This window comes from Tachyglossus aculeatus, chromosome 15 (assembly GCF_015852505.1).
Source record: "Tachyglossus aculeatus isolate mTacAcu1 chromosome 15, mTacAcu1.pri, whole genome shotgun sequence".
NCBI classification, from domain to species: Eukaryota; Metazoa; Chordata; class Mammalia; order Monotremata; family Tachyglossidae; genus Tachyglossus; species Tachyglossus aculeatus.
The window spans coordinates 14,752,672-14,774,704 of record NC_052080.1 but is presented as its reverse complement, the minus strand read 5'-3'; the positions used below and the strand labels follow the sequence as shown (position 1 = coordinate 14,774,704).

At 48.4% G+C, this 22,033-nt stretch overlaps 1 protein-coding gene across 2 annotated transcripts in view; it reads left to right on the top strand.

The window, feature by feature from the left end:
- Window positions 1-21,817, top strand: part of MGAT4A (alpha-1,3-mannosyl-glycoprotein 4-beta-N-acetylglucosaminyltransferase A) — a 43,363-nt gene extending 21,546 nt beyond the window's left edge. For both annotated transcript variants that reach the window (XM_038757210.1, XM_038757209.1), the window contains exons 9-16: window positions 1,273-1,387; window positions 8,888-9,018; window positions 9,720-9,827; window positions 12,709-12,902; window positions 16,119-16,197; window positions 19,358-19,424; window positions 19,638-19,750; window positions 21,170-21,817. In XM_038757210.1, coding sequence (XP_038613138.1) covers window positions 1,273-1,387; window positions 8,888-9,018; window positions 9,720-9,827; window positions 12,709-12,902; window positions 16,119-16,197; window positions 19,358-19,424; window positions 19,638-19,750; window positions 21,170-21,196 — 834 coding nt within the window. In that variant the 3' untranslated portion in view covers window positions 21,197-21,817. The remainder of the gene's footprint in view (window positions 1-1,272; window positions 1,388-8,887; window positions 9,019-9,719; window positions 9,828-12,708; window positions 12,903-16,118; window positions 16,198-19,357; window positions 19,425-19,637; window positions 19,751-21,169) is intronic.
- The last annotated feature ends 216 nt before the right edge of the window (window positions 21,818-22,033 follow it).

Sequence of the window (22,033 nt, the reverse complement as noted above, 5' to 3'; positions counted from 1 at the left end):
AAATTAAGTAGTAGAAAAATCAGATTTAAAAAGCTTCTGAGGTGGAAAGAAGAGTTTTTCCAGGGGGACGGACAAAAAAATCTCCAATACAAGGAACGCTTGAAACCCACAAGAGAAAATGCTTGCGCGTTCATTCATTCAATCGTGTTTATTGAGCGCTTACTGTGTGCAGAGCGCTGTACTGAGTGCTTGAAAAGTACAATAGGGCAATAATGAAGAGAGACAATCCCTGCCCACGCTGGTTTCCTGTGACAAAACTAGGAGAAATAAGAGCAAGTCAAAAAGGGAAAATTAACTAGTAGAAAAATCAGATTTAAAAAGCTTCTGAGGTGGAAAGAAGAGTTTTTCCAGGGGGACGGACAGAAAAATCTCCAATACAAGGAACGCTTGAAACCCACAAGAGAAAATGCTTGCGCGTTCATTCATTCAGTCGTATTTATTGAGCGCTTACTGTGTGCAGAGCACTGTACTGAGCGCTTGGAAAGGACAGTTCGGCAACGGATAGAGACGATCCCGACCCCACGACGGGCTCGTCTAGAAGTGGGGAGACAGACAACGAAACAAGTAGACAGGCTCAGTCGGTGGTATCTTTTGAGCGCTTTCGGAGGGCCGAGCGCTGTACTAAGCGCTTGGGAGAGGACCAAGAATAGAGCTGTCTGGACACGTTCCCTGCCCAAAGCGAGCCACCATCATCATCATCATCCTCAATCGTATTTATTGAGCGCTTGCTGTGTGCAGAACACTGTACTAAGCGCTTGGGAAGTACAAATTGGCAACATATAGAGACAGTCCCTACCCAACAGTGGGCTCACAGTCTAAAAGGGAGAAGAAATCCTGGGAATTTTCAATTCCCTCTTTTCGATTCTCCTCTCGTCCTGGAATATATGTATATATGTTTGTACATATTTATTACTCTATTTTACTTGTACATATCTATTCTATTTCATTTTGTTAATAATTTGGTTTTGTTGTCTGTCTCCCCCTTCTAGACTGTGAACCCACTGGTGGGTAGGGACCGTCTCTAGATGTTGCCAAGCGCTTAGTCCAGTGCTCTGCCCACAGTAAGCGCTCAATAAATACGATTGATTGATTGATTGACCGATTGGAATTTTTGGCCCCGGTGTTTCCCGCGCTTCTTAAACCCTAATGTGTAATTTTTGTTTGATGCGCGTCGAAGTATTTCTCTTTTTTCAATCTATCCCTCTTTTTTCCTGCCTCTTTCTCCCCGCCGCGCGTCGCCGCGTTAATTCAGCGATTCCCTTTTCCCCGCAGCTGGAAGATGACATCGTTGTCAAGCAGAATTACTTCAGCACGATAAAGAATTTTGCCCTTCAGGTCTCCTCTGAAGACTGGATGATTTTAGAGTTTTCCCAGCTGGGATTCATTGGTAAGAAAACCGCCAAGCCAGGGAGTTTTTCCACAGTGCAACCCTCAAACTCGTAAATCGTTTAACTTTCGCTGTCGTCATCCTCACCTTCGTGCTGAAAATCAATCAGTCGTATTTATTGAGCGCTTACTGTGCGCAGAGCACTGGACTAAGCGCTTGGTGGGAAGGACAAGTTGGCAGCATATACGGAAAGGCACGTGAGCGGCTTTTCGAAGCTTTTGGAGCGAACTACGCTCCGTGGAAAGTGGGAAAAAAAATCCAAAGTGAGTTTTGGGTAGCCCTTTGAAGAGCGCTACGCTAAAGTTATACCGTGTTTTTCACTTAATTGGATCTAATTAACCAGCCAGAAGGGTGTTTTTGAAACTCACGTGGCGAAGGACATCCTGAAACCGAAGAAAATCCGGAAAGGCGGATTCAAATCCCTTTTCTTTCTCGTTTTGCGATATTTATTGGGCGCTTGCTACGGGGCAAACCCCGTCCTGAGCCCCGGGGTTAGATACGAGGTAATCAGGACGGATTCCATCATCATCATCATCATCAGTCGTATTTATTGAGCGCTTACTGTGTGCAGAGCACTGTACTAAGCGCTTGGGAAGTACAAATTGGCAACATATAGAGCCGGTCCCTACCCAACAGTGGGCTCACAGCACTTAGAACAGTGCTTTGCACATCGTAAATTACTCTATTATTACTCTAAATTACTCTACTACTCTATTAATTTATTTTACTTGTACATATCTATTCTATTTATTTTATTTTGTGAGTATGTCTGGTTTTGTTCTCCGTCTCCCCCTTTTAGACTGTGAGCCCGCTGCTGGGTAGGGACCGTCTCTAGATGTTGCCAACTTGGACTTCCCAAGCACTTAGTGCAGTGCTCTGCACACAGTAAGCGCTCAATAAATACGATTGATGATGATGACTCCCAGGCCCGTGCCCTAACCCCATGCAGCAGACAAATGGCAGCAAACCATGTGACTCCCAGGCCCATGCCCAGACTGTGAGCCCACCGTTGGGTAGGGACTGTCTCTATATGTTGCCAACTTGTACTTCCCAAGCGCTTAGTACAGTGCTCTGCACATAGTAAGCGCTCAATAAATACGATTGATGATGATGACTCCCAGGCCCGTGCCCTAACCCCATGCAGCAGACAAATGGCAGCAAACCATGTGACTCCCAGGCCCATGCCCAGACTGTGAGCCCACCGTTGGGTAGGGACTGTCTCTATATGTTGCCAACTTGTACTTCCCAAGCGCTTAGTACAGTGCTCTGCACATAGTAAGCGCTCAATAAATACGATTGATGATGATGACTCCCAGGCCCGTGCCCTAACCCCATGCAGCAGACAAATGGCAGCAAACCATGTGACTCCCAGGCCCATGCCCAGACTGTGAGCCCACCGTTGGGTAGGGACTGTCTCTATATGTTGCCAACTTGTACTTTCCAAGCGCTTAGTACAGTGCTCTGCACATAGTAAGCGCTCAATAAATACGATTGATGATGATGACTCCCAGGCCCGTGCCCTAACCCCATGCAGCAGACAAATGGCAGCAAACCATGTGACTCCCAGGCCCATGCCCAGACTGTGAGCCCACCATTGGGTAGGGACTGTCTTTATATGTTGCCAACTTGTACTTCCCAAGCGCTTAGTACAGTGCTCTGCACACAGTAAGCGCTCAATAAATACGATTGATGATGATGACTCCCAGGCCCGTGCCCTAACCCCATGCAGCAGACAAATGGCAGCAAACCTTGTGACTCCCAGGCCCTAACCCCATCCCTGTGCAGCAGACAAATGGCAGCAAACCTTGTGACTCCCAGGCCCATGCCCAGACTGTGAGCCCACTGTTGGGTAGGGACTGTCTCTATATGTTGCCAACTTGTACTTCCCAAGCGCTTAGTACAGTGCTCTGCACACGGTAAGCGCTCAGTAAATACGATTGATGATGATGACTCCCAGGCCCGTGCCCTAACCCCATGCAGCAGACAAATGGCAGCAAACCTTGTGACTCCCAGGCCCTAACCCCATCCCTGTGCAGCAGACAAATGGCAGCAAACCTTGTGACTCCCAGGCCCATGCCCAGACTGTGAGCCCACTGTTGGGTAGGGACTGTCTCTATATGTTGCCAACTTGTACTTCCCAAGCGCTTAGTACAGTGCTCTGCACACGGTAAGCGCTCAGTAAATACGATTGATGATGATTACTCCCAGGCCCGTGCCCTAACCCCATGCAGCAGACAAATGGCAGCAAACCTTGTGACTCCCAGGCCCATACCCCAACCCTATGCAGCAGACAAATGGCAGCCAACCTTGTGACTCCCGGGCCCGTGCCCCATCCCTATGCAGCAGAAACCTTGTGACTACCTTTTAGACTGTGAGCCCACCGTTGGGTAGGGACTGTCTCTATATGTTGCCAACTTGTACTTCCCAAGCGCTTAGTACAGTGCTCTGCACAGAGTAAGCGCTCAATAAATTTGATTGATGATGATGACTCCCAGGCCCGTGCCCTAACCCCATGCAGCAGACAAATGGCAGCAAACCTTGTGACTCCCAGGCCCGTAGCCCAGCCCCATGTAGCAGACAAATGGTAGCCAACCTTGTGACTCCCAGGCCCATGCCCCATCCCTATGCAGCAGAAACCTTGTGACTACCTTTTAGACTGTGAGCCCACTGTTGGGTAGGGACTGTATATGTTGCCAACTTGTAGTTCCCAAGCGCTTAGTACAGTGCTCTGCACAGAGTAAGCGCTCAATAAATATGATTGATGATGATGACCACCAGGCCCATGCCCTAACCCCATGCAGCAGACAAATGGCAGCAAACCTTGTGACTCCCAGGCCCATGCCCCATCCCTATGCAGCAGAATACTTGTGACTACCTTTTAGACTGTGAGCCCACTGTTGGGTAGGGACTGTCTCTGTGTGTTGCCAACTTGGACTTCCCAAGCGCTTAGTACAGTGCTCTGCACACAGTAAGCCAAGATTGCCAAGATCCGCCCTTTCCTCTCCTTCCCAACCACTACCCTGCTCATTCAAGCTCTCATCCTATCCCGTCTGGACTACCGCATCAGCCTTCTCTCTGATCTCCCATCCTCGTGTCTCTCTCCACTTCAATCCATACTTCATGCTGCTGCCCGGATTATCTTTGTCCAGAAACGCTCTGGGCATATCACTCCCCTCCTCAAAAATCTCCAGTGGCTACCAATCAATCTGTGCATCAGGCAGAAACTCCTCACCCTGGGCTTCCAGGCTGTCCATCACCTCGCCCCCTCCTGCCTCATCTCCCTTCTCTCCTTCTGCTGCCCAGCCCGCACCCTCCGCTCCTCTGCCACTAATCTCCTCACCGTTAGGCCTCGCTCTCGCCTGTCCCGCCATCGACCCCCGGCCCACGTCATCCCCCGGGCCCGGAATGCCCCCAATCCCTCTGCCCATCTGCCAAGCTAGCTCTCTTCCTCCCTTCAAGGCCCTGCTGAGAGCTCACCTCCTCCAGGAGGCCTTCCCAGACTGAGCCCCTTCCTTCCTCTCCCCCTCGTCCCCCTCTCCATCCTCCCCATCTTACCTCCTTCCCTTCCCCACAGCACCTGTATATATGTATATATGTTTGTACATATTTTTTTACTCTTTTTATTTATTTTTTTATTTTATTTGTACATGTCTATTCTATTTATTTTATTTTGTTAGTATATTTGGTTTTGTTCTCTGTCTCCCCCTTTTAGACTGTGAGCCCACTGTTGGGTAGGGACTGTCTCTATATGTTGCCAATTTGTACTTCCCAAGTGCTTAGTACAGTGCTCTGCACATAGTAAGCGCTCAATAAATACGATTGATGATGATGATGATGATGATGAGTAAGCGCTCAATAAATACGATTGATGATGATGACTCCCAGGCCCGTGCCCTAACCCCATGCAGCAGACAAATGGCAGCAAACCTTGTGACTCCCAGGCCCATGCCCAGACTGTGAGCCCACTGTTGGGTAGGGACTGTCTCTATATGTTGCCCACTTGGACTTCCCAAGCGCTCAGTACAGTGCTCTGCACACAGTAAGCGCTCAATAAATACGATTGATTGATTGTAATATATGCCATTATTACTATTAAACCGTCCGTGTCCCGCATTCGTCGCGGTCGGGGAATATGTCTCCCAACTCGGTTCCGTCGGTCTCTCCCCCAAGTGCTCGGTGCGGTGCTCCGCGCACGGGAAGCGCTCAGGAAATACGATGGGTCTGAGCGGGAGGGAAGACGAGTGGCGAGTCCCCATTCTGCAGCCGAGGAAACCGAGGCACAGGGAGGCTGAGTGACTTGCCCGAGGTCGCACAGCAGGTCGGTGGTGGAGCCGGATCAGAACCCAGGTCAATCAATCAATCAATCATATTTATTGAGCGCTTACTGTGTGCAGAGCACTGTACTAAGCGCTTGGGAAGTCCAAGTTGGCAACCAGGGCCTCTGGTTCTCAGGGCCAGGACACCCTGATGCGTCTCGTCGGCCGCACGTGTCGTCTGGCGTATCCGCCCTTGCGCTCAGAACGGATTTGCGCTCAATAAATACGATTGATTGATTGATTGACTGATTAACAAATCCTATTACAAAAAACCCCGTAATAATCAGGCGTTATTCCTCAAAAAGTGCCATTGGCTCCTTTGGAGGAAGGCTTCTCCCCATTTTCCTTCCCGTGCTCTGTGCAAAATCGGTCTGCTTTGGGGAATAAGGTGTACCTTGTACTTCCCAAGTGCTTAGTACAGTGCTCTGCACACAGTAAGTGCTCAATAAATACGATTGCTTGATTGATTAACAAATCCTATTACAAAGAAACCCGCAATAATCAGGCGCTATTCCTCAAAAAGTGCCGTTGGCTCCTTTGAAAGAAGGCTTCTCCCCATTTTCCTTCCCGAGCTCTGTGCAAAATCGGTCTGCTTTTGGGAATAAGGTGTACCTCGTACTTCCCAAGCGCTTAGTACAGTGCTCTGCACACAGTAAGCGCTCAATAAATACGATTGATTGATTGATTAGCAAATCCTATTACAAAAAACCCCGCAATAATCAGGCGTTATTCCTCAAAAAGTGCCATTGGCTCCTTTGAAGGAAGGCTTCTCCCCATTTTCCTTCTCGTGCTCTGTGCAAAATCGGTCTGCTTTGGGGAATAAGGTGTAACTTGTACTTCCCAAGTGCTTACTACAGTGCTCTGCACACAGTAAGCGCTCAATAAATATGATTGCTTGATTGATTAACAAATCCTATTACAAAAAAACCCGCAATAATCAGGCGTTATTCCTCAAAAAGTGCCGTTGGCTCCTTTGAAAGAAGGCTTCTCCCCATTTTCCTTCCCGAGCTCTGTGCAAAATCGGTCTGCTTTTGGGAATAAGGTGTACCTTGTACTTCCCAAGCGCTTAGTACAGTGCTCTGCACACAGTAAGTGCTCAATAAATACGATTGATTGATTGATTAACAAATCCTATTACAAAAAAACCTGCAATAATCAGGCGTTATTCCTCAAAAAGTGCCGTTTGCTCCTTTGAAGGAAGGCTTTTCCCCATTTTCCTTCTCGTGCTCTGTGCAAAATCGGTCTGCTTTTGGGAATAAGGTGTACCTTGTACTTCCCAAGCGCTTAGTACAGTGCTGTGCACACAGTAAGTGCTCAATAAATACGATTGATTGATTGATTAACAAATCCTATTACAAAAAAACCCACAATAATCAGGCATTATTCCTCAAAAAGTGCCGTTGGCTCCTTTGAAAGAAGGCTTCTCCCCATTTTCCTTCCCGAGCTCTGTGCAAAATCGGTCTGCTTTTGGGAATAAGGTGTACCTCGTACTTCCCAAGCGCTTAGTACAGTGCTCTGCACACAGTAAGCGCTCAATAAATACGATTGATTGATTGATTAACAAATCCTATTACAAAAAAACCCGCAATAATCAGGCGTTATTCCTCAAAAAGTGCCGTTGGCTCCTTTGAAGGAAGGCTTTTCCCCACTTTCCTTCTCGTGCTCTGTGCAAAATCGGTCTGCTTTGGGGAATAAGGTGTACCTTGTACTTCCCAAGCGCTTAGTACAGTGCTCTGCACACAGTAAGCGCTCAATAAATGCGATTGATTGATTGATTGATTGATTGATTGATAAGGTGATTGGAAAGAGGGGAACGTGGGCCGGTCAGAAGTGACCAGAAAGAGGTGAAGAGGAAGACTGTGAGCCCGCTATTGGGAAGGGACCGTCTCTCTATGTTGCCAACTTGTACTTCCCAAGCGCTTAGTACAGTGCTCGGCACACTGCAAGTGCTCAATAAAGACGATTGAATGAATGAAAAAGAAAAGGAAAAGGCGAATGAGGGGAAAAAGGAGAGAAAGGGAAAAGGAGGAAAAAGGGAATAGAGGGAAAGGAGCCAGAAGGATGAGCAAAGAAGTAATAATAATCATTATTATTATTGATAATAATCAGTCAAGCAGAGAAGCAGCGTGGCTCAGTGGAAAGAGCCTGTGCTTTGGAGTCGGAGGTCACGGGTTCGAATCCCGGCTCCGCCACTTGTCAGCTGGGGGAACTCTGGGCAAATCACTTCACTTCTCTGGGCCTCAGTTCCCTCATCTGGAAAATGGGGATTGACTGTGAGCCCCCCGTGGGACAACCTGATCACCTTGTGTGTCCCCCCCAGCGCTCAGAACAATGCTTTGCACATAGTAAGCGCTTAATAAATGCTACCATTATTATCGTTATTATTATTCTCTGGGCCTCAGTGACCTCATCTGTCAAATGGGGATTAAGCCTGTGAGCCCCACGTGGGCCAACTTGATTACTTTGTGTCTCCCCTAATCAATCAATCAATCAATCGTATTTATTGAGCGCTTACTTTGTGCAGAGCACTCTACTAAGCGCTTGGGAAGTCCAAGTTGGCAACATAGAGAGCCGGGTCCCTACCCAACAGCGGACTCACAGTCTAGAAGGGGGAGACAGAGAACAAGACAAAACATAGTAACAAAATAAAATAGAATGTGTACAAATAAAATAAATAGAGTAATAAATAAATAAATAAATAGAGTAATAAATAGAGTAATAATAAATGAATAGAGTAATAAATAAATAGAGTAGTAATAAATGAATAGAGTAATAAATAAATAGAGCAATAATAAATGAATAGAGTAATAGTTCTAATTAATAATAATAATAATGATGGCATTTGTTAAGCGCTTACTATGTGCAAAGCACTGTTCTAAGCACTGGGGAGGTTACAAGGTGATCAGGTTGTCCCACGGGGGGCTCCCAGTCTTAGTCCCCATTTTACAGTCGAGGCAACTGAGGCCCAGAGAAGTGAAGTGAGGGAACTGAGGCCCAGAGAAGCTAAGTGACTAGCCCAAAGTCACCCAGCTGACAACTGGCGGAGCCGGGATTTGAACCCACGACCTCTGACTCCGAAGCCCGGGCTCTTTCCGCCGAGCCCCGCCGCTTCTCTAATTTATTTATTCTCTAATAATAATTACTCTAATTATTACTAGCGTTCTAACGCAGGGTGTCTCTACAGGAAAGATGTTTCAAGCTCCGGACATCACACTGATCGTCGAGTTCATATTTATGTTTTACAAGGAGAAACCCATCGACTGGCTCCTGGATCACATTCTCTGGGTGAAAGTCTGCCACCCCGAGAAAGACGCGGTGAGTTTGCTGCTTAAAGGATAATAATAATAATAATAATAATAATAATAATGGTATTTGCCACCATCCATAAATGCCATTATTATTATTATTATTATTATTATTTGTTAAGCGCTAAGCACCGGGGAGGTTCCAAGGTGATCAGCTTGTCCCACGGGGGGCTCCCGGTCTTCATCCCCATTTTCCAGAGGAGGGAACTGAGGCCCGGGGAAGTGAAGCGACTCGCCCGAAGTCACACAGCGGACGGTCGGCGGAGCCGGGATTTGAACCCGGGACCTCCGACTCCAAAGCCCGGGCTCTTTCCCACTGAGCCACGCTGCTCCACGCCTCACGTCCGGCGCTCCGGGCGCTTAGTAGAGACGCCCGAGGGAGCGCCGGTCTCCTGGCAAACCTCTCGGGCCGGGAACCTCTCGGCACATAGTAAGCGCTGATCAAATACCATCATTATCATTATTATTATAAGAGAGTTGGTAGACACGTTCCCTGCCAAAGACCCGGCCGTTTTATCGGGAAGGAAGGGGGAATCGCACGGAATCTTAGCGCGAATCGGAAAACGCGGCTGTCAATCAATCAATCAGTCAGTCGTATTTCTTGAGCGCAGAGCACTGTACTAAGCGCTCGGGAAGTCCAAGTTGGCAACATCGAGAGACGGTCCCGTCCCAACAGCGGGCTCACCGTCTGTCCTTTGTGTTCCCTTTAAGAAACACTGCGACCGCCAGAAAGCGAACCTGCGGATCCGTTTCCGGCCTTCCCTCTTCCAGCACGTCGGCCTGCACTCTTCCCTCCCCGGAAAAATCCAGAAGCTTACGGTCGGTAGCCGCTGCCGCCCCCCGCGTCCCGATCCCGGTGGTCTCGGCTCCCTTTCCGTGGGAAAATCGTCCCTCTTCCCCCCTCGGCCAGTTCGGCTCCACCCGTTCTCGGTCGGCGTCGAGGGAAGCGCCGCCGCCTTGAAACCCGGATTCCCTCGCGATGGGAACGTCGGCCGGCCCGGTGGGAATGCCCGCCGCGGTGTGGGGAGGAAATATATTATATTATATATTATATTATATTATATTATATTATATTATATATTATATATGTTGTTATATATATTATATTATATTATATTATATTATATGGGAGGAAATATATTATATATTATATTATATTATATATATTATTATATATATTATATTATATTATATGGGAGGAAATATATTATATATTATATTATATTATTATATTATATATTATATTATATAATATATTATATATTATTATATATTATATTATACTATTATATTATATATATTATTATATATATTATATTATATTATATGGGAGGAAATATATTATATATTATATTTTATATTATATTATATATTATATATTATTTTATATTATATTATACTATTATATTATATATATTATTATATATTATATTATATTATATTATATTGTATTATATTATATTATATGGGAGGAAATATATATTATATTATATTATATTATTATATTATATATTATATTATATTATATTATATATATTATATATTATTATATATTATATTATACTATATTATATTATGTGGGAGGAAATATATTATATATTATATTATTATATTATATTATATAATATATTATTATATATTATATTATATTATATTATTATAATAATAATAGCGATGGTATCCGTTAAGCGCTCACTCTGTGCTAAGCGCTGGGCAGGGTGAGCAGGGGGTTTTTACAAGGAGAAACCCATCGCCTGTAACACGGAAAAGCAGCGGCGGCTCAGTGGGAAAAAGCCCGGGCTTTGGAGTCCGAGGTCGCGGGTTCAAATTCCGCCTCCGCCACCTGTCAGCTGGGTGGCTGTGTATATGTTTGTACATATTTATTACTCTATTTATTTATTTATTCTACTTGGACATATCCATCCTATTTATTTTATTTTGTTAGTGTGTTGGGTTTTTGTTCTCCGTCTCCCCCTTTTAGACTGTGAGCCCACTGGTGGGTAGGGACTGTCTCTAGATGTTGCCAATTTGGACTTCCCAAGCGCTTAGTACAGTGCTCTGCACAGAGTAAGCACTCAATAAATACGATTGATGATGATGATGGTGAGCCACTTCACTTCTCTGTGCCCCAGTTCCCTCATCTGTAAAATGGGGATAATAATAATAATGATAATAATGGCATTTATTAAGCACTTACTACGTGCAAAGCACTGTTCTAAGCGCTGGGGAGTGTACAAGGTGATCAGGTTGTCCCACGTGGGGCTCACAGTCTTCATCCCCATTTTACAGATAAGGGAACTGAGGTGCAGAGAAGCGAAGTGACTCGCCCAAAGTCACCCAGCTGACAAGCGGCGGAGCCGGCCGGGATTTGAACCCATAACCCGTCCGGCTCCAAAGCCCGGGCTCTTTTTTTTTTTTCCCATGGCATTTATCATTCATTCATTCATTCATTCAATCGTATTTATTGAGCGCTTACTGAGTGCAGAGCACTGTATTAAGCGCTTACTACGTTCAAAGCACCGTTCTAAGCGCTGGGGAGGTTACAGGGTGATCAGGTTGTCCCCTGGGGGGGCTCCCGGCCTTCACCCCCATTTTCCAGATGAGGGAACTGAGGCCCAGACAAGTGAAGTGACTCACCCAAAGTCACACAGCCGACAAGCGGTGGAGCCGGCCGGGATTTGAACCCATAACCCGTCCGGCTCCAAAGCCCGGGCTCTTTTTTTCTCATGGCATTTATTATTCATTCATTCATTTGATCGTATTTATTGAGCGCTTACTGAGTGCAGAGCACTGTATTAAGCGCTTACCATGTTCAAAGCACCGTTCTAAGCGCTGGGGAGGTTACAGGGTGATCAGGTTGTCCCCCGGGGGGGCTCCCGACCTTCACCCCCATTTTCCAGACGAGGGAACTGAGGCCCAGACAAGTGAAGTGACTCGTCCAAAGTCACCCAGCCGACAAGCGGCGGAGCCGGCCGGGATTTGAACCCATAACCCGTCCGGCTCCAAAGCCCGGGCTCTTTTTTTTTCATGGCATTTATTATTCATTCATTCATTCGATCGTATTTATTGAGCGCTTACTGAGTGCAGAGCACTGTATTAAGCGCTTACCATGTTCAAAGCACCGTTCTAAGCGCTGGGGAGGTTACAGGGTGATGGGAAGCAGCGTGGCTCAGTGGAAAGAGCCCGGGCTTTGGAGTCAGAGGTCATGGGTTTGAATCCCGGCTCCGCCACATGCCTGCTGTGTAGCCTTGGGCAAGTCACTTCACTTCTCTGAGCCTCAGTTACCTCATCTGTAAAATGGGGATGAAGACTGTGAGCCCCACGTGGGACAACCTGATCACTTTGTATCCCCCAAGCGCTTAGAACAGTGCTTGGCACATAGTAAGCGCTTAACAAATGCCAACATTATTATTATTATTATTATTATGAGGTTGTCCCCCGTGGGGGCTCCCGGCCTTCACCCCCATTTTCCAGACGAGGGAACTGAGGCCCGGACAAGCGAAGCGACTCGCCCAGAGCCACCCAGCCGACAAGCGGCGGAGCCGGGATTGGAACCCAGGACCTCGGACTCCAAAGCCCGGGCTCTTCCCACCGAGCCGCGCGGCGAATATGGGTGGGGGGGGGGGGGGGTTCTCCGGCCTTCCGTGAAACGGGGGCCGGGATGGACGCTGAAGGGAGGCGCGCCTCGATTTCCCCTCAGGACAAAGACTTCCTGAAACCCCTGCTCCACAAGATCCACCTCAACCCGCCGGCGGAAGTGTCGTCGTCTCTCAAAGTCTACCAGGGGCACACCCTCGAGAGAACCTACATGGGGGAGGATTTCTTCTGGGCCGTCACCCCCTCGGCCGGGGACTACATCTTATTCCGATTCGACAAGCCCGTCCACGTGGAGAGGTCAGTCGCCATTCCGGTCCGGCCTAAAGGAAAAGAAACCCGAGGACCTCCCTCCCTTCCCCGCGGCACCTGGATAGACGTTTCCACCTATTTCTTACCCTATTTACTTGTCCACAGCGATTCTATTTATTTTATTTTCTTAGCATGCTCGGTTTTAGGCTGTGAGCCCACCGTCGGGTCTATAAGTTGCCAACTTGGCCTTCCCAAGCGCTCAGGACGGAGCTCTGCACGCAGTAAGCGCTCAATAAATACGATTGATTGATTGAGCTCCGGTCCCTAAAGCCCATCAGGTCGCTGGAGGAGGTTTCCGCTTTTTTTTTTTTTTTTAAAGTGGCGTTTATTAAGCTCCTGCTACGGGTGGGGCGCCTTTCTGAGCGCCGGGGCGGACCCGGTCCCCGTCCGAATCGGAGGAGGACGGAATCCCCCTTTCCCAGATGAGGAAACCGAGGCCCGGAGAAGGGAAGGGGCGGATCACCAGGCTGACAGGCGGCGGAGCCGGGATTAGGACCCGTCATCTTCCGGCCCGGCGGCCCGGGCTCTAGCCCCTACTCCGGGCTGCTCCAGCGCTTCCGGGGGGCGGAACGCTGTACTAAGCGCTCGGGAGAGGCCGAGAGAGCGACGTAGAGGACGCCTCCCCTGCCCACAACCAGCCATCTACAGGTTAAGCGCGACCGGCGATAAATCGATAAACACCATCGATCGATGGGTTGACTGGACGAGGCCCTTCCTCTTTGCCCCCCGGCAGTCCCGGGAACACACGCTGGCTGAATTCTTTGATGAAAATAGTAATAATCATACTACCGATGATGGTATGTGTTGAGCCCCCCCCCTCGTGGGACCAACTGATCACCTTGTAACCTCCCCAGCGCTTAGAACAGTGCTTTGCTCATAGTAAGCGCTTAAGAAATGCCATTATTGTCATTGTGATTGGTATTCGGTCAGTCGTATTTGTCGAGCGCTTACTGTGTGCAGAGCACTGTACTAAGCACTTGGGAAGTCCGAGTTGGCAACGTCTAGAGACGGTCCCTACCCGACAGCGGCTTCACAGTCTAGAAGGGGGAGACAGGGAACAAAACGAAACATATTAGCCAAATAAAATAAATAGAATAAATACGTACAAGTCAAATAAATAGAGTAATAAATACGTACAAACATATATACATATATACAGATGTATGTATGTATATATATAAACATATATATATGTATAAACATGTATACTACGTGCCAAGCACTGTTCTGAACACTGGGGAAGATACAAGGTGATCAGGTTGTCCCACATGGGGCACAAGGTCTCAATCCCCATTATATATATATGTATATATATGTATGTATCTATCTATGTATGTATCTATCTATCAATATCTCTCTCTATATATATATATACACGTAAATATACGACATATTACATTACATATTAATTACATCCCCATTACATATATATATATATATATTATATTACATTACATATGTTATATATATATAAACATACACATACATACACGTGGGGCACACGGTCTCAATCCCCATTATATCTATCTATCTATCTATCTATCTATCTATCTATCTATCTATCTCTATCTATCTATCTCTATCTATCTATCTATCTCTCTCTGTCTCTATACATATACACGTAAATATACATGACATATTACATTACATCCCCATTACATATATATATATATATATATATGTATACATAAACATACATATAAGTACGTATATAAATGTATAGACATATATACTATGTGCCAAGCACTGTTCTGAATGCTGGGGAAGATACAAGGTGATCAGGTTGTCCCATATGGGGCACATGGTCTCAATCCCCATTATATATATATATATATATAGATATATAGATATATAGATATCTATATATATATAGATATATATATAGATATATATATCTATATATATATACACACACATAAATATACATATTGCATATTACATCCCCATTACATGCATATATGTATATATATAAACATACATACATTATATATATATATATATATATATATATATATATATATATATATATATATATATATATAATAAATATATATACTACGTGCCAAGGACTGTTCTGAATGCTGGGGAAGATACAAGGTGATCAGGTTGTCCCACGTGGGGCACATGGTCTCAATCCCCATTATATATATATATATATATATATATATATATATATATATATATATACACACATAAATATACATATTGCATATTACATCCCCATTACATGTATATATGTACATATAAAAACATATATATATAAAAACATATATATAAAAACATATATATATATATAAACATATATATATAAAAACATATATATATATATATATATATACACTACGTGCCAAGCACTGTTCTGAACGCTGGGGAAGATACAAGGTGATCAGGTTGTCCCCCGTGAGGCTCACGGTCTCAATCCCCATTTTCCAGATGAGGGAACCGAGGCCCAGGGAAGTGAAGGGACTCGCCCAAAGTCACCCAGCTGCCAAGGGGCGGAGCCGGGATTAGAACCCGGGACCTCCGGACTCCCAAGCCCGGGCTCTTCCCGCTGAGCCGCGCCGTTTCTTCCGTCCTTCACCTTTCAGTTGTAGTGGGGGGGTCAAAAGTGACTCGATATCTAATAACTCGGGTATTTGTGAAGCGCTTAGCGCGTGCCAGGCGCTGTACTGAGCGCCCGGGGTGGATCCAAGCCGATGGGGTTGGACCAGTCCATGTCCCACGGGGGACTCCCAGTCTTAATCCCGTTTTTACAGGCGAGGCACGGAGAAGTGAAGTGACTCGCCCGAGATCATCGTCTGGTGCTCTCCCAGGCGCTTAGTACAGTGTTCGGTCCACGGCCGACCCTCCTCCCGCCTCTCCCGCCGCCGTCGACACCCTCCCTATCCCGGAAATTCACAACCCGAGCGTCCCTCTTGGATTCCTCGATTCCTTCGCCGCCCGCGTTGGGTGCGGAGACTCCGGCCCCCGTCCACCTCGACGCCGGCGATCCGGGCCGCGCCGTCATCGTGGACTGTTTTTTCCATCCGCGGAAAAAACGGGAATTGAGACCGCGAGCCCCACAGGGGGGACACCCCGGCGCTCAGGACAGGGCTCGGCACGAGGGAAGCGCTCAACAAATAGCACCCTCCTCGCTACGATTAACAGTTTCCCTCAGCCGCGGAAGCCTGGGCGCCGTATTTACCTTTTCCTTTCCCGTTTCAGGTACTTGTTCCATAGCGGCAACCCGGACCATCCCGGTGATATCCTAGCAAATACAACCGTCGAGGTTTTGCCCTTGAAGGTAGGATCAGGTGGCGTCTCCCCCACCGTCTAGACCGTCAGCCCGTGGTGGGCAGGTCGGACCGTCCCCCCCAGCGCTCCGCGCCCTGGAAGCGCTCAGTAAATACCATCGGAAAGAGGCTTCTTCCTCAGCCCTCCAGGCCCGAAGCGCGTGGAGGGCGGGGAACGTGTCCATCAACTGGGGCTGGGCCCTCCCCAGCGCTTAGTACAGTGCTCTGCGCGCAGAAAGTCAAGAAACACCACCGGCCGATCAGCGTCGCCGATGAGGTTGGCGATCCTAATAATAATAATAATGCTGGCATTTATTAAGCGCTTACTATGTGCGCTGTTCTAAGCGCCGGGGAGGTTACAAGGTGGTCAGATTGTCCCTCGGGGGGCTCACGGTCTTTATTATTATTATCATTATTATTATTATTATTATTATTATTATTATTATTATTATTATTATTATTCTAAAGCCGACTGAGTTAACGAACGAATAAATGAAAGGTGAGTGACGGGGAACGGCCTGATTCGATGATGATAACTGGGATTCGTAAAGCATTTCCCGCATCCCAAGCCGTACTGAGCATTACGAGAACTAGAAGTCAGCCGGGTCTGCTGTAGTGGACTCTCCCGAGGGCTTAGTACAGTGCTGGGCGCCTAGCAAGTACTCAAGAAACACCACTGACGGATTGATTGAGCTGGAGAGCCCAACCCATCTTATAGACTGCGAGCCCACTGTTGGGTAGGGACCGTCTCTATATGTTGCCAACTTGGACTTCCCAAGCGCTTAGTACAGCGCTCTGCTCACAGTAAGCGCTCAATAAATACGATTGATTGATGGATTTCCCTCGCACATCGGAAGAGAAATGTGGAAATTCAGCTTGGGGGGGAAATAATGGCGGCGTTTACGCCGTCACCGACCGGGAGAAACGTCCAGTTAGCGTGGCAGACTTGGCTCACGGGGAAATCCTTCGTTCCTCTTCGCTCGGCGCGTTTTCCGGCCTCTCCCTTCGGTTCCCGAAGCCGGGGCTTCGGGATACGATCGGAGGGAATTGTCCTTTGGTTTTCCTTAAGATTGGAGCGGCGTGGCCCAGCGGAAAGAGCCCGGGCTTGGGGGTCAGAGGTCGTGGATTCTAATGTAATTGGTGGGGAGAACTTGTACTTCCCAAGCGCTTAGTACAGTGCTCTGCACACAGTAAGCGCTCAATAAATACGATTGATTGAGTGGGTGACTCTGGGCAAGTCGCTCCACTTCTCCGCGCCTCAGTCTGTCAAATGGGGAGAAAGGCCGTGAGCCCCCCGTGGGACCACCTCATCACCTTTGGGTAGGGACCGCCTCTATACGTTGCCAACTTGTACTTCCCAAGCGCTTAGTACAGTGCTCTGCACACAGTAAGCGCTCAATAAATACGATTGAATGAATGAATGAACGAACCTTGGATCTCCCCCAGTGCTTAGAACAGTGCTTGGCGCTTAGGAAGCGCTTTCTAGACGGTGAGCCCACTGTTGGGTAGGGACCGCCTCTATATGTTGCCAACTTGGACTTCCCAAGCGCTTAGTACAGTGCTCTGCACACAGGAAGCGCTCAGTAAATACGATTGATTGATTGATTAACAGATACCGTCATCATTATTTTGTATTACTGTTAAATCGGGAGTCAAGTTTAGGTTTTTTCTGGTTTACATCCGTGGTAAAAATAACACGTAAAATCAATCAATCGTATTTATTGAGCGCTTACTGTGTGCAGAGCACTGGACTAAGCGCTTGGGAAGTACAAGTTGGCAACACATAGAGACGGTCCCGACCCAACAGCGGGCTCACAGTCTACAATCAATCAATCAATCGTCTTTATTGAGCGCTTACTGTGTGCAGAGCACTGGACTAAGCGCTTGGGGAGTCCAAGTTGGGAACATATAGAGACGGTCCCGACCCAACAGCGGGCTCACAGTCTAGAATCAATCAATCAATCAATTGTATTTATTGAGCGCTTACTGTGTGCAGAGCACTGGACTAAGCGCTTGGGAAGTCCAAGTTGGCAACACATAGAGACGGTCCCAACCCAACAGCGGGCTCACAGTGTAGAATCAATCAATCAATCAATCAATCAATTGTATTTATTGAGCACTTACTGCGTGCAGAGCACTGTACTAAGCGCTTGGGGAGTCCAAGTTGGCAACATATAGAGACGGTCCCTACCCAACAGCGGGCTCACAGTCTAGAAAGTGCACAGTGAGGAAGATGGGAAACTCCTCAGATGCAAACTCACTGGTCCCCCACTTCTTTGTGATTTGAAACAGAAATCGTTTCATTAAAGCAGTATACAACATCTTCCATCATCATCAATCGTATTTATTGAGTGCTTACTGTGTGCAGAGCACTGGACTAAGCGCTTGGGAAGTCCAAGTCGGCAGCATATAGAGACGGTCCCTACCCAACAGCGGGCTCCCAGTCTAGAAGGGGGAGACAGACAACAAAACCAAACATACTAACAAAATAAAATAAATAGAATAGATAATGGAGTAATAAAAACAATCAATCAATCGTATTTATTGAGCGCTTACTGTGTGCAGAGCACTGTACTAAGCGCTTGGGGAGTCCAAGTTGGCAACATATAGAGACGGTCCCTACCCAACAGCGGGCTCACAGTCTAGAAGGGGAGACAGACAACAAAACGAAACATGTTAACAAAATAAAATAAATAGAATAGATTTGTACAAGTAAAATGGAGTAATAAAACCAATCAATCATATTTATTGAGCACTTACTGTGTGCAGAGCACTGTACTAAGCGCTTGGGAAGTCCAAGTTGGCAACATAGAGAGACAGTCCCTACCCAACTGTGGGCTCACAGTCTAAAAGGGGGAGACAGGGAACAAAACCAAACATACTAACAAACTAAAATAAATAGAATAGATATGTACAAGTAAAATGGAGTAATAAAACCAATCAATCGTATTTATTGAGCACCTACTATGTGCAGAGCACTGTACTAAGCGCTTGGGAAGTCCCAAGTTGGCAACATATAGAGACAGTCCCTACCGAACAGTGGGCTCACGGTCTAAAAGGGGGAGACGGAGCACAAAACCAAACATACTAACAAACTAAAATAAATAGAATAGATATGGACAAGTAAAATTAAAGCAATTTACATCCTCTTCCGTTCCCGCTCCGCCTCAGGGTGAAGAAACGGACATCAACCCGGAAACCAAAGCTGGCCGCTTAGAGGACGGCTATTTCCGAATAGGTACCTCCGCTCCCGAGGAAGTTGGCCCCGGAATTGCCAGCGTGGCGGGCGGTCGGTGCGGCGGGCGTCCGGCTCGGAGCCAATCAATCCATCGGTCGTATTTATTGAGCGCTTACCGCGTGCAGAGCACTGTACTGAGCGCTTGGGGAGTCCAAGTTGGCGACATAGAGAGTCCTAACCGCCCCCCCCCCCGATCTTTTCCTTCTTCCGAAGGGCGATTCGAGAGCGGCGTGGCCAGAGGGACCGTCCCCCCCAGCCTCAATCCGCTGGCGGCCGTCCGGCTCTCCGTCGTTCAGAACGCGGCCATGTGGGCCATCCTCAGCGAGGTGAGGCGGCGAGGGATCAATCAGTCGTACTTATTGAGCGCTCACTGTGTGCAGAGCACTGGGCTAAGCGCTTGAGGAAGGCCGCGGCGGAAGAAACTGACCCGGGTGGCCGGGGGCGCGTCACTTGGCTTCTCCGGGCGTCGCTTCTTCTTCCTCCTTCTTCCTTCGGTCGTGTTTACTGAGCGCTTACTGTGCGCTAAGCGCTTGGGAAGTCCAAGTTGGCAACATAGTCGTTCAGTCGTATTTATTGAGCGCTTACTGTGGGCAGAGCACTGTGCTAAGCGCTTGGAAAGTCCAAGTTGGCAACAGATTCAGTCAATCGTATTTATCGAGCGCTTACTGTGGGCAGAGCACTGTGCCAAGCGCTTGGGAAGTCCAAGTTGGCAACATATTCGTTCAATCGTATTTATCGAGCGCTTACTGTGGGCAGAGCACTGTGCCAAGCGCTTGGGAAGTCCAAGTTGGCAGCATATTCATTCAATCGTTTTTATCGAGCGCTTACTGTGGGCAGAGCACTGTGTTAAGCGCTTGGGAAGTCCAAGTTGGCAACATATTCATTCAGTCGTATTTATTGAGTGCTTACTGTGGGCAGAGCACTGTGCTAAGCGCTTGGGAAGTCCAGGTTGGCAACATATTCATTCAATCGTATTTATTGAGCGCTTACTGTGGGCAGAGCACTGTGCTAAGCGCTTGGGAAGTCCAAGTTGGCAACAGATTCATTCAATCGTATTTATCGAGCGCTTACTGTGGGCAGAGCACTGTGCTAAGCGCTTGGGAAGTCCAAGTTGGCAACAGATTCATTCAGTCGTATTTATCGAGCGCTTACTGTGTGCAGAGCACTGTGCTAAGCACTTGGGAAGTCCAAGTTGGCAACACCCAGAGCGGGCTCACAGTCTAGAAGCGGGAGACAGACAACAAAACACAACATATGAACAAAATAAAATAAATAGAATATGTGCAAGTAAAATAAATAGAGTAAGAAATACGTAAAAACATTCATTCATTCATTGCGGGGATGAAGAAAGGGAGTGGGAGAAGAGGAAGTCCGGGAAGACCTCTCGGAGGAGACGGGCTTCGCAGCCGGGGAGAGTCGTCGTGCGTCGCCCTTGCGCTTGGATTTCCATCCTTCGTCCCGCCTCGCTTCCGGCCACCTCCGCGACTTCTTTATTTCGAGTAATATCTGTCGTCCCCCCTCGACTGTCCGGTCACCGCGGGCGGGGAACGTGTCCGTTCCGCCGCCCTCTCCCAAGCGCCCGGGACGGCGCTCCGCGCACGGAGAGCGCTCAGTAGATACCCCCGAGAGAGCGAGCGACCGCACGGTTCGGTCGGCGTCGGGCGTGATCCCGAGACCCGGGGGTGACGGCGGAGATGTCGAGCCGGCGGCGGTTCACCGGGTGGTTTTTCCATTCCGTGTTTCAGATTCACATTAAAAAGATCCCGAACTGATCCGGGGCGGGGGCCTCTTCAGGAGCCAAGGTGACGGTTTTCCCCGGAAGACCCCTGCAGCCCCGAAGACCGAACGAGAGAGCCCGTCCGGAGGCGCGAGGGTCACGCCTCGGAGAATCCCGCCTTCTTCCCCTTTGCCATTTCACCGGAGACGAACCGGAGCCGGAGGGGGAAGGCCCGGGACGCGGTCATTTTCAGCCGGGCCCCGGGGACGCTCTCCGGCCCGGAGCGGGACTCGTTCCCGGCGCCCTCGCCCCCCCGGGAAGCCGCCCCGCCGCGCTCCCGAGAAGACGCCGGTCTCGTGAAGCGCGTCGGATGAGGGGGGATCCGGAGGCGATGGATTCCCCCCCCCCCGACCCACCCTCTTTCGGCGGTCGCCGGGAAGTGATCCGGGGACGTGCCGGACGTATCGGGGAGACTGACTTCCCGGAGAACGCCGGAGAGACGTCATCGGCGGCTCCCTTTTGGAAAAACGGGCCGGCCGGCTCTTCCCTCGGTGCGCTGTCCGGTCCCGCGGCGACGCAGATGTTCCAGGCGGGCGCCGCTCTCCGAGCATCCCGCCGTCACCGAGGCGGACGGATTCCTTGACCGGAGAAGTCCCGGACCGCCCGGGAGGCCGACGGGGCGCGTTTTCGGAAGACGCCCGTCCGGCCCACGTCTTCCAGGGTTCGCCAGGCTCGCGTCGCCGACGGCTCCCGGGCTTCGTCCCGTGGCGGGAAGCCCCGCGAGAGGGAACGGGAGTCGACGTGATGAGCAAACGGGCGTTCCCTCCGCGCTCCCGGGAGAGGACGACGGCACCAAACCCCAACCCATCCCAGGTACGTAATCCGCCGGGTC